Source organism: Ovis canadensis, chromosome 19 (genome assembly GCF_042477335.2).
Source record: "Ovis canadensis isolate MfBH-ARS-UI-01 breed Bighorn chromosome 19, ARS-UI_OviCan_v2, whole genome shotgun sequence".
NCBI lineage: Eukaryota > Metazoa > Chordata > Mammalia > Artiodactyla > Bovidae > Ovis > Ovis canadensis.
Genome location: NC_091263.1, coordinates 16,335,085 through 16,348,012, shown reverse-complemented (window position 1 = coordinate 16,348,012; position 12,928 = coordinate 16,335,085). Strand labels below are relative to the sequence as shown.

Here is a 12,928-nt window from a genome sequence, read left to right as displayed (position 1 = left end):
TTCATCACTTGGTGTTCGGTTGGCTACATTTTATTATTGTAAAGGTTGCCCACATCTGCACTCTTTTTCCTTTTTTTGTAAGTTAAATTATAGAAATGTAAACCTTCGGGGGACGTGTAATCAGTGTTAGGATGATATAAAAATACTCGCCAAGGACTAAGCAGTGAGATCAGCCTGTGTGGAGGCAGAAATATACCTCATTTCCCAAGCTCCTACTGTTTTAGAATAATAGCCTGATAAGTTTTCTTAATATCTGTTAACTTCTCTTTTTAAAAAAGTACATGTTTCACTTTTTCTTGTATTGCTAAATTTTTTTATAATGCTAAAGGAACTCCTTGAGTAATTTTTGCATGTATGGTACCATAATTAGTGAACTTTCAGAGTTCTTACATATTTCAAATTACTCTCACATTTGTTTAATAGATGGGTATTCATTTCAGGGTTCAACTGTATTGTTCTTTGAGTCTTAAAGTTGTTGTTGCTTGAAGATCAGTGGTTCTGATAAGAGATCTGATGTCTATTTGGTGTTTGTATCTTCAGAAGCATTTTTTACCATTCTCAGTTCAATTCAATCGTTCAGTCGTGTCCAACTCTTTGCAACCCCATGAACCGCAGCACGCCAGACCTCCCTGTCCATCACCAACTCCCAGAGTTTATCCAAATTCATGTCCATTGAGTCGGTAACGCCATCCAGCCATCTCATCCTCTGTCGCCCGCTTTTCCTCCTGCCTTCAACCTTTCCCAACATCAGGGTCTTTTCAAATGGGTCAGCTCTTCAAATTAGCTGGCCAAAATATTGGAGTTTCAGCTTCAACATCAGTCCTTGCAGTGAACACCCAGGGCTTATAGTGTTTTGCAATTTCACCGTGGTACTTAGGTAGATAGATAGGTACTTTTTAGTTTACCCTGCTTGTCTCTCGGTGCATCCTTTTACTCTGGAAACTTGGGCCTTGACTATGTGAATATTCTTTAGCTGTTCATTTCCTCTTCTGTTTTCTCTTAGATGTTTTTTCACTTTCAAGTAGACAGATGTTAGACCTCCTGGATGCATAGTTACATTCCTCCTCTCTACTCTCACTGTTAAAATTTCCCCTATTTTCCTTATCATTTTAATGATCTCTTTAGTCTTGTCAAAATCATTATTCTAAAATTCTTTCAAATTATTTTGATAATTATATCTTTAATTTTTTTCATTCTGGTTACTCCTTTTTCCCTAGCATTCTAAAGTTGCTTTATGCATTAAGTATTATCCTGGGGTTCCCTGAGGGTGCTGATGGAACTTTTGGCGTGTTTTCTTGTCTTCCGCTGTCCTTAGTTCAGCACATACCAGGCTGTGTAGTAGGAAGTGAGCATGACTCTCCGTTGGCTGGCGGTTAGGTCTCCTTTCCTCAGCGGGCTCTCCCTGGGTGAGTGTTGACGTGGTGTTTGCGTCAGTGTTGCTGGCCTTCCTGTGGAAGACGTGGACATGGGCTCGTAGGCAGTTTGGGATCCCACTTCCTGCTGAAGTAATGAGAACATTCTTTTGGGAAGTGGTGTTTCTTTATTATACACATTCAGTAAATGGCACTGCTTAACAGTCCTTGTAGGGGTAGTGACAGTGATGATCATGGCTAATGCTTTTTGAGTGGTTTAATATGCACCTTGTGCTTTTCTGAGTGTTCTATGAATTTGAAGTTTTTAACCTTCAAGGCAATCTGACGCAGAAGCCAAAAGAAAGAGAGGTTAAGTCTCAGTAAGAGGTTAAAAGGGCTTTTAAGCCAAACAGTCTGATTGTGGTGCCTGCCCTCTTAACCATGGAACATAGTCCCTTCTTAGAAGAGAGCATTCGAAGATGATTCTTCAAGGTTATTGTATACTAGCGCTTTTCTTGTTTATAGAAAAGTTCAGTGTCATGACTGAAGTGCGTGTGATCACCATTATCACAAGTGTCATCACTGACTGTGGAGAAGGCGATGGCACCTCACTCCAGTACTCTTGCCTGGAAAAGCCCATGGACAGAAGAGCCTGGTGGGCTGCAGTCCATGAGGTCGCTAAGAGTCGGACACGACTGAGCGACTTCACTTTGATTTTTCACTTTCATGCATTGGAGAAGGAAATGGCAACCCACTCCAGTGTTCTTGCCTGGAGAATCCCAGGGACAGGTGAGCCTGGTGGGCTGCCGTCTATGGGGTCGCACAGAGTCGGACACGACTGGAGCGACTTAGCAGCAGCAGCAGCATCACTGGCTGAGTGTGAAGCTCAGTTGTGTCTGACTCCGTGTGACCCCAATGGACTGCAGTCCTGCAGGCTCCTCTTTCTGCAGGACTCTCCAGGCAAGAAGACAGCAGTGGGTTGCCGTTTCCTCCTCCAGGGGATCCTTCTGACCCAGGGAATCCTCCTGACCCAGGGACTGAATGTGCATCTCCTGTGTCTCTTGCAGTACAGGCAGATTCTTCACCAGTGAGCCATCGGGAACTCCCTGTCATCACTGAAAGATCTTTCAACTCGATCTCATAGGAACTCACAGTGTTTTTATGTATCTTTCATGTGAAATTGTTTTAGTTGCATGATTCCTAACTGTGGTCATTTTGCTTCCAGTTCATTCCAATGCCTGTTCTGTATGGCGTTTTCCTTTATATGGGAGTTTCCTCATTAAAAGGGATCCAGGCAAGTCGCAAGCATTTAATGATTTTGTAGAAAAACTTAAGCATTGTGCATTTTCAAAGATTGTTTCTGTGATGGTAGTGATGTATTCTCAGCTTTGATATTTTGGCAGATTAACTATTGACTTTAAGTCCACATTTTCTAAATAATTATTGTTGTACATATTTTTTCCCCTGAAAGTGACATCATGACCTATGTCCTTACATATTTTAATGGAAGCTAATGAAAAGTAACTATCAATGAAGGCTAATATAGTAAGAGGGAGGATTAAAAGGATTGGAATGGAGGAAAAAGGGTATCTCTGGCATGTTGGAACAGCAGTTTGAGTTGCTGAAAAAGAAATGTAGATATTAGTTTTCTATAACCATGGCAACACCTGCCGTTTGTGTGGGGCAGTGCAGTTCATAGAGCCTGGTACTCTTATCCTCAGAACAACCTTGGGAAGCAGGAAAGGAAGAAATGCTGATTTTGTAAATTGTGATGCAGAAACACTCACTGAAAGTTTTTTCACTGAGCAGTGGAGCACAGGCTAGAATCCAGTGCTGTCACCGCTGTTTTGCTCATTTGCAGTCTCTCTTGGGCAGGCTGATGGAGCGCGTTAGGATTTGTGTGGATGCAGCCGTCATGCAGGACGTGCAGCTGCCCCGGTGGCGCTGGCACCACTCCCGGCTGCAGACAGCATGTGGTCTCGGCGCCGGGCGCCTCAGACGCAGCACCCTTGCTTTCTCACACAGTCCAGGCTCTGCCTTCCTGTGGTCAAGAGACGCTCTCATTAACTCACTTTATTGTTTTGCAACAATTTTGTGAGGTGTGTAGGGCTGCTCTTATTCGCAGTTTATAAAGAGGCCCAGGAAACTGCTCATGGTTTCTGCTTCATTTGGTGAAAAATTGGTGATTGTTACCTCAGGTTATTTTCATAGAAATTGGTCGTGTTAGATCTAGAAAGAACTCTAGGAGATTGTTATTCTCTTATTTTACATATTAGGTAAAGAGGTCAAAGAGATTAAAGGAGTTGTGCGTTTTTTCATAGATAAATTTGTGAAGCTAGTTTAATTCCCCAATTTAAAACATGTTGACTTGAGTTTCTGATTCATGAAATCACGTTCGTTCAAATGGTTGCCTTGCTTTTTTTCTCCTGGATGAAGATGTCAACTGAAACACTGTCCTGTGTTATCAGGACATCTTAGCACCAGGGAAATTACCCTGAAGTAGATGCAGTTTCTTTTCCTAAGTAGCAGAAGTGTGCTTTCTGTTGAAACCCTCCTGTCTCATTTCCCACCTGACGCTAGCTCTTTGACCGCATCAAGCTGCTCGGCATGCCGGCCAAGCACCAGCCCGGCCTGATCTACCTGCGCCACGTGCCCCTCTGGAAGGTGCACGCCTTCACCGCCGTCCAGCTCACCTGCCTGGTCCTGCTGTGGGCGATAAAAGCCTCCGCGGCTGCAGTCGTGTTCCCCATGATGGTGAGCCTTTTTCCCGGAGTTTATTACCAGCTGTGAATAGTGACGTCTTTGTGTGTTGATAGCAGTTGTCTTTTATTAATATTCGTAGTTAACTTGCAGAAAAGGATTTTAAGAACCTCAGATGTTTTGAAATGTGAATTAGCCCTTTCTGGCTAAGAAACCCATCGTTTTCAAAGTTAAATTTTGCTTGTCATTTTCTAATTTTATTTTTATTTTTAGTCCTAGGGTATAGAATACTGTTTTGTATTTTTAAACAACTTCAGAGTTTAGGACGTTTATGAAGCAAATATTAGCCTGACCTAAAAGCTAGAGGCTATTTGCAAATATCCTTTTGCAAATATTATGTAAAAGTTGATTTATATACATGGCAACAAAGAAAATCTTTGAAAATTATACAGGCAATATTCCCTGATTGCAGATAATTAAATTACAAATGAATATTTAAAAGCCACTAAGAAATATTCGGTATTTAGAGACTAAATTCTAAAATAAGCCCGGGGTGGAAAACTGAGTTTAATGACCCAGAGAGATGTTATGGGGAGGGAGGTGGGAGGGGGGTTCATGTTTGGGAATGCATGTACACCCGTGGTGGATTCATGTCAATGTATGGCAAAACAAATACAGTATTGTAAAGTAAAAAAAATTAAAAAATAAATTAAAAACAGTACTCAAAATTAACCAGTGAGGGGTGGGGGGGGAACCATTGAGGAGATATTGAAATGAATAACTTTTTATCTATGAGACAGAGCTAAAGTAATACATGTAGGAAAATGTACACTTTTCATTGCCCTTATTTTTCAAGAAGACCTAAATGCAACTAAGTTTTTATTTGTAAAAATCAATAATGGATAACTCCTTTATAATAAGTAAAATATACACGATTAAGAAAGAGAAAAAATAGATAACCACAGCTGTGGTTTGAGGGGTTTTAAGACAATAGTACCTGAGTCTATACCAGTACATGAGCATCTAGAGTAGAAGTCAGTAACCTTTTCTATGTAAAGGACCAACTCTGAAGGCCTCTGGACTGTTGTGTAGACGCTTACATAACAGGAGGGACATTTCCACCGTTTTTACTGATAAAATTCAAAACGTAGTTGTACAGCTTTTTTTTTAAATGAAAGACTGCCAATGAGAAGAGAATTTTTCATTTGGAACAATATCTCACTTAATTGGAGTTAGTTAAAAGTTACTGTTCCTCTCATCAGATTAGATCTAAATGCTCATCTGTAAAAGCTATTCTTAGCTCATAAGCCATACAGAACAGGCGGTGGAATGGATTTATCCCAGGGTCTTGTGGTTTGCCTACCCCTGACCTAGAGGGAGAAGCCCACTGTTTACTAGTGTTAACGGTATGAATTGCAAGTTCTGACTGTGGTATAAGAGTAATATAATAATTGGTATAATGACACGATAGCATTATTTGTATATGTATTAGCCCAAATGACTCAAAAAAGACTAAAATCTCTTAATAGAATTAGAAAGAATTTTGTTAAGGTAGCTGGATATAAGAAAACATGATAACCAGTATACAGGCTCTATCTTAGTAACAATGCTAAAAATTGAAATGAAAAAAATTTTACTCATAATGGTGACCAAAAACTATAAAATAGTTAATCAATTGAAAAGGAGATACTTATTTAAAGAGAAAAAAAGTATAGTAATATTTGTATTAGTTTCTTAGAGCTGGTAAAGTGTCACAGACTGATTGGCTTAAAGCAGCAGAAATTTGTGTCACAGTTCTGGAGGCCAGCAGTCAGAAGCCGAGGTACGGCCCGGGCCCTGCTGCCCCCGACACCTGAAGGGCAGTCCTCCTCTTCCTCTCCCTGGCCTCTGCGGACAGCCTTTTGCGCCCCTTGGCCTGCAGTTGCATAACTCGGGTCTGTCTCTGTGATGGCTTGTGCCGTGTGGTCACTGTGTCGGCATATGACCGTTTCAGCACAGTGCTAGGGTGCTGCACAAGGAGCCCTTTCTCTCCAGCGTGACCTCTTCTTAATTAATTACAGCTGCAGCAACCCTGTGTCTAAATAAAGTCTCATTATGAGGTACTAGGGGCTGGTACTTAAATGTTTTCCAGAGGGACACAAGTCGACCCTTAACAATACTACAGGACATAAAATTAAGACCTGAACAGATAGAAACATACACCATATTTGTTTGAGGTACTTATTAGTATTATTAAAATATCACTTCCAAGTATGAAGTTTACTAATTTTATTTGCATGTATATTTGTATCTTTGGGGCAGAAGGGTGGTATCAGTGAGAACTGGGTAATTTTAAAGTTCATAGAGAAAAATAGATGCCAGAGCCACAACATGGATGGTGGAAATACTCTGTGTCCTGCTGGGGCGTGGGTTACAAGAGTATATGTGTTTTTCAGAAGCATCAAACTCTATATATGATATTTTTAGATACGTTAATTATATATTAAAGGAAAATATAGTTGTAATAAATATCAGAGAATACACGAAACAAAGGTCATTATAATTCATAATTTCTGGTTGGGTTGAGGGTTGAAGGACTTGATTCTGTGCTAATGCCATAGTGTTTTGATAATGAATATTTACAAGTTGCCATCAAGTCAGCATGGCTAACACAGTATGAAATCTCATAAGAATTGACAAATAGATCTGAAAACAGGACTGGTGACTTCAGAAATTTATCAGAATAAATGAGAATTTACCACCTGAATATTTCATTAAAGGCAGTAAATTCACTTAAAAGGAAAAATAATAAAAGATTAGACTACATACTGGGAGCTAAATAAAGTTGCTGAGTGAGTGAGTGAAAGTTGCTCAGTCATGTCCAACTCTGCGACCCCATGGACTGTACAGTCCATGGAATTCTCCAGACCAGAATACTAGAGTGGGTAGCCTTTCCCTTCTCCAGGGGATCTTCCCAACCCAGGGATTAAACCCAGGTCCCCCACATTGCAGGCAGATTCTTTATCAGCTGAGCCACAAGGGAAGCCGAGATAAAGTTGCTATGTAATATCATATTCCAAAGAAATAGTAAATCAATTCATGATTTAAATTTTTAAAAAAGTTATAGTAAAAATTTAGAAAATTATTCATATAACTGAGTGGTTGAAGATAATTTTTCAAAGAAGGTAGGGAAATCTAACAGTGAAAGAAAGATGATATTTTTGACCACATGATATTTGTTTTGTATGTCCTTAGTAAAACCAGATTGTGAACTGGGGGACAAAATATTTGTTACATATAAAACAGAGAGTTTCTATCCAAACTCACAGAACTTGTTAGGAATTTATGAACAGAAGTCAGTTGAAAACCAACTGGAAAAAAAGGCAAAAGGTAAGAAACAGTAAGAACAGAAGATGGAAAACTAGGCAGAATGCTCTTTGACATAAATTGCAGCAATGTCTATTTAGATCCACTTCCTAGAGGAATGAAAATAAAAACAAATAAACAAATGAGACCTAATCAAACTTACAGACTTATTAACAGTGAAGGAAACCATAAACAGAACAAAAAGACAACCCACAGAATGGGAGACAGTATCAGCAAATGATGTGACTGTCAAAGGGTTAACTTCCAGAGTACCCAAACAGTTCATGCAACTCAATATCAAAGAAGCAAACACCCCAGATCTAAATAGACATTTCTCCAAAGAAGACATGTCACCAGTGGCCAAAAAGCACATGAAAAGATGCTTAACATCGCTAATTATCACGTTGGTGCTCAGTTGTGTCCGACTCTTTGTGACCCTGTGGACTATAGCCTGCAGGGTCCTCTGTCCATTGAATTTTTCCAGCAAGAATACTGGAGTGGGTTGCTATTTCCTGTTCCAGGAGATCTTCCCGACCCAGGGATTGAACGTGGCGTCTTTTGCATTGGCAGATGGATTCCTTACCACTGCACCACCTTGGACGCTAATTATTAGAAATGCAAATCAAAACTACAGTGAGGTATCTCCGCACACTGGTTAGAATGGCCTTCATCAAGAAGTCTCCAAACAGTAAATGCTGGTGGACTCCCTGGTGATCTAGTGGTTTAAAAAAAAAAAAAATTCACCTGCCAGTACAGGGCATGTGGGTTCAATCCCTGGTCTGGGAAGAGGCCATATGTTGCAGAGCAGCTGAAACTCGTGCGCCACAGCTTCTGAAGCCCTCGCAGCCTAGAGCTCATGCTCCTCAACAGGAGAGGTCACTGCAGCGAGAAGCCCAAGCACCACCACTAGGGAAGACCCACGCACAGTGACAGAGACCCCACGCAGCAAGAAATAAATGCATTCTCAAAGCCTGCTGGAGAGGGTGTGGTGAGAAGGGCCCCTCCCTGCAGTGTTGATGGGAATGTAAGCTGATGCAGCCACTGTGGAGAACACTATGGAGATTGCTTAAAAAACCAGAGCTACTGTATGAGCCAGCAGTCCCACTCCTGGGCATATATCCAGACAAAAGCTATAATTCAGAAAGATACATGCCACCCCTGTGTTCATAACAGCACTGTTCACAGTAGCCAAGACATGGAAACAACCTAAATGGCCATTGACAGGGAAATGGAAAAGAGGATGTGGTGCGTATATACAATGGAATATTATTTAGCCATGAAAAGAACAAACTAGTGCCATTTGCAAAACATGGACGGACCTAGACACTATCATACTAAGTGAAGTAAGTCAGAGAGAGTCAAATATCATAGGATGTCACTTATTTGTGGACCTAAAAAAAAAGATACAAGGAAACTTACTTACAAACCAGAAATGGACTCACAAGCATAGAAAACGAATTTACCGTTACCAGAGGGGAACGGTGGTGGGGAGGGATCAATCAGGAGTTCGGGATTAACATATATACACTACTGTATATAAAGTAGAGAAACAGCAAAGTCCTGTTGTATAGTACAGGGAATAACTCAGTATTCCATATGGGAGAAGAATCTGAAAAAAAATAGGTTCTCGTATATGTATAACTGAATCACTTTGCTGTGCACCAGAAAATAATACAGCATTGTAAATCAACTCTACTCAAATATAAAATAAATATTGTTTAAAAGTTAAAAAAAAAAAGAAAAAATTCCCAATGAACATTTGAAAACATCTTCAACCTTTAGCCCACCAGCTTCCTCTGCCATGGGATTTTCTGTGCAAGAATACTGGCGTGAGTTGTCATTTCCTTCTTCAGGGGATCTTCCCAGCCCAGGGTTCCAACCTGCATCTCCTGTGGCTCCTGTATTGGCAGGCAGGTTCTTCACCAGCTGAGTCACTGGGGAAGCTCTTAGCAGCAAAGAAAAGCAAATTAAAGAATATTGTGTCTTTTTCACAAACATAATTTGTAGAGTAAAACCTAATGTGGGAAAGTGGGTTCTCTGATGCCTTGTTGAGATTTTAAATATTATATCTACTTATATAAAGTCATCATAAAAAGTAATAATCTTGTTTGTGAAGATAATCATTATGTTAATCTGCTTTATAATTTTATACAGAATTCAAGGGACTTATATAGGAAAAGGCTAAAAATATCATTTTCTTTATATCTTTGAGCAGAAAGTTGAAAAAGATACATAGGTGACTAAGTTTCTTGGAAATAAGATGATGTATAAAGTAATTTTAAACTCTATGAAGTGCTTTTTTATTTATACTTTGATAAACAGTTTTTCTCCAGGTGATATAATTTATCTATTTTTAGATATTCCTGAATATTCTTTCCCTTACTTTTTAAAGGTTCTTGCGTTAGTCTTTGTTCGCAAACTCATGGATTTGTGTTTCACAAAGAGAGAGCTTAGTTGGCTTGATGACCTCATGCCAGAAAGTAAGAAAAAAAAAGAAGACGACAAAAAGAAAAAGGAGAAAGAGGTAAAAAAAAGAGAATTTCAAATGCACACTATTCACTTACTGTTTAATATTGTGTACCAAGTAGTAAACACTGTTATAGTCACTTCAGTGGGAATCAACTCTTTCAGTCCTCCTGAGAACCTTATTATTAAAAAGTGTTCAGTCGCTCGGTCGTGTCCGACTCTTTGCAACCCTGTGGACTGCAGCACGCCAGGCCTCCCTGTCCATTACCACCTCCCAGAGTTTACTCAAACTCATATCCATTGTGGAGAAGGCAATGGCAACCCTCTTTAGAACTCTTGCCTGGAAAATCCCCCTGGATGGAGGAGCCTGGTAGGCTGCAGTCCATAGGGTCGCACAGAGTTGGACATGACTGAGTGACTTTACTTTCAATTTTCACTTTCATGCATTGGAGAAGGAAATGGCAACCCACTCCAGTGTTCTTGCCTGGAGAATCCCCAGGGACAGGGGAGCCTGGTGGGCTGCCGTCTATGAGGTTGCACAGAGTCAGACCTGACTGAAGCAACTTAGCAGCAGCAGCAGCAGCAGCAGCAACGTGTCCATTGAGTCACTGATGCCATCCAACCATCTCATCCTCTGTTGTCCCCTTCTCCTCCTGCCTTCAATCCCTCCCAGCATCAGGGTCTTTTCAGATGAGTCAGCTCTTCATGTCAGGTGGCCAAAGTATTGGAGTTTCAGCTTTAGCATCAGTCCTTCCAATGAATATTCAGGACTGATTTCTTTTAGGATGGACTGATTGGATCTCCTTGCAATCCAAGGGACTCTCAAGAGTCTTGTCCAACACCACAGTTCAAAAGCATCAATTCTTTGGTGCTTAGCTTTCTTTATAGTCCAACTCTCACACTGATACATAACTATTGGAAAAATTATAGCCTTGACTAAACGTACCTTTATTGGTAAAGTAATGTCTCTGCTTTTTAATATGCTGTCTATTTGGTTATAGCTTTTCTTCCAAGGAGCAAGCGTCTTTTAATTTCATGGCTACAGTCACCATCTGCAGGGATTTTGGAGCCCCCCCAAAATATAAAGTCTCTCACTGTTTCCATTGTTTCCCTTTGCCATGAAGTGATGGGACCAGATGCCATGATCTTCGTTTTCTGAATGTTGAGTTTTAAGCCAGCTTTTTCATTCTCCTCTTTCACTTTCATCAAGAGGCTTTTTAGTTCCTCTTCACTTTCTGCCATAAGGGTGGTGTCATCTGCATATCTGAGGTTATTGATATTTCTCCTGGCGATCTTGATTCCAGCTTGTGCTTCATCCAGCCCAGCATTTCTCATGGTGTACTCTGTATAGAAGTTAAATAAGCAGGGTGAGAATATACAGCCTTGACATACTACTTTTCCTATTTGGAACCAGTCTGTTGTTCCATGTCCAGTTCTAACTGTTGCTTCCTGACCTGCATACAGATTTCTCAAGAGGTAGGTGAGGTGGTCTGGTATTCCCATCTCTTTCAGAATTTTCCACAGTTTATTGTGATCCACACAGTCAAAGGCTTTGGCACAGTCAATAAAGCAGAAATAGATGTTTTTCTGGAACTCTCTTGCTTTTTCGATGATCCAGCAGATGTTGGCGATTTGATCTCTGGTTCCTCTGCCTTTTCTAAAACCAGCTTGAACATCTGGAAGTTCATGTTTCACGTATCGTCGAAGCCTGGCTTGGAGAATTTTGAGCATTACTTTAAAAAGTGTGTGTACTTTTATTATTTCCAGTTTACAAATAAGGAAACAGATTAATAAGTAAATTGTCCTAAACACAGGCTCTTACCCATTTTACCAACTTGCCCTCAGCCCTTACACAGAGATACTTCAGAAAAATTACATATGATATGTATATAAATCAACAGTCGGAAGAATTTACCAGTATTAAAACATAGATAACACAGAATAATTCTACGTCACAGTCTTCCATCTAACATAACCTTAAATATACATGAGAGTACATTTTAGCATTCATTTTAATTTTAACAGCATTTTAATAATCTGGCATATATAAGGACAAAAGTGACATTAAGTAGATAATCTTTTTATAGAAAATGTAGTAAAATTTTAGTTTTTATATTCAATATTATGTACCCTTAGTTGATTTGTATACTGAGATTTACATGAATACCCTATACTGAATTTGAATTCTTTAACAACCAGCTCAGTACTGCAACCAATTATGAAGGGCACATAGACACTTGAGTTATGTAGCATAGATGATTCTGTTGAATTCAGTGCCTCAGTTCATTTGCCCAGTCAGAATATTGTTTGAAAATTAAAGATAAAATAATACATTTTTAAAAGTTGTGGTCCTATTTAAATAGATCTCAAAATTGCTGGTTTTTTTTTTTTCCCTAATTTTTGAGAGAAATTAGCACAATTTATAACTTGTGTTGCATAGTATTTATGAAAAAGCATTTATTAAAGTTGCAGACAAATGCTTTTAGAAACTTGTTGGCATTTTTTCATGGTTTGATTATTCAGTGCTGATTTATGGCAAAATTCCTGGTTCTATGTTTACTTTTAAGTAAAAATTATGACTTTTTAATGAGGATATTAATTGTGAAACAGTTAAATTGAGTCTACAAAATTTTTAAGAATTTTGTTTCCTTCAAGGCTATATATATATATATGTATGTAAAAATAAGCTTTTGATGATTTTTCAAATAGGATATAATTTATTTATAAAATAGGTAAAATTGCTTGCTTATTACTTCCTATATCACTTAGAATAAGGTCATTTGCATGTCACAGAACAAAAGTAGAGCTGCCTTAAACACAAGAGTTTTTTCTTTTTGTCCTGTAAAAGGAATCTTGAAAGTTAAGTGACCTTGTGTGCTGGTTCTACAGTTGTCAGGAACTCTGTTAGTTTCTCCCAGCCCAGCGTAGACTTTCCATCCTCAGCATCCCGTGATGGGTCAGAGTGCCTGCTGAGCATGAGCTGCATTAGCAGCAGAGTCAGAGACAGTGGGAGGCAGTGGCGGCGGCCCCACCGTGCCACCCAGAAATGGCATCCAGGAGGTTCC

General features: G+C 39.5%; 1 protein-coding gene across 6 annotated transcripts in view; it reads left to right on the top strand.

The window, feature by feature from the left end:
- The window catches only part of SLC4A7 (solute carrier family 4 member 7), a 124,327-nt gene that overhangs the window by 97,665 nt on the left and 13,734 nt on the right, over nucleotides 1-12,928 (top strand). For 5 of the 6 annotated variants that reach the window (XM_069561187.1, XM_069561186.1, XM_069561190.1 and 2 more), the window contains 3 exons: nucleotides 2,578-2,646; nucleotides 3,933-4,106; nucleotides 9,790-9,921. In XM_069561187.1, the coding sequence (XP_069417288.1) occupies nucleotides 2,578-2,646; nucleotides 3,933-4,106; nucleotides 9,790-9,921 (375 nt within the window). The remainder of the gene's footprint in view (nucleotides 1-2,577; nucleotides 2,647-3,932; nucleotides 4,107-9,789; nucleotides 9,922-12,928) is intronic. The other variant, XM_069561189.1, reaches the window with a different exon arrangement.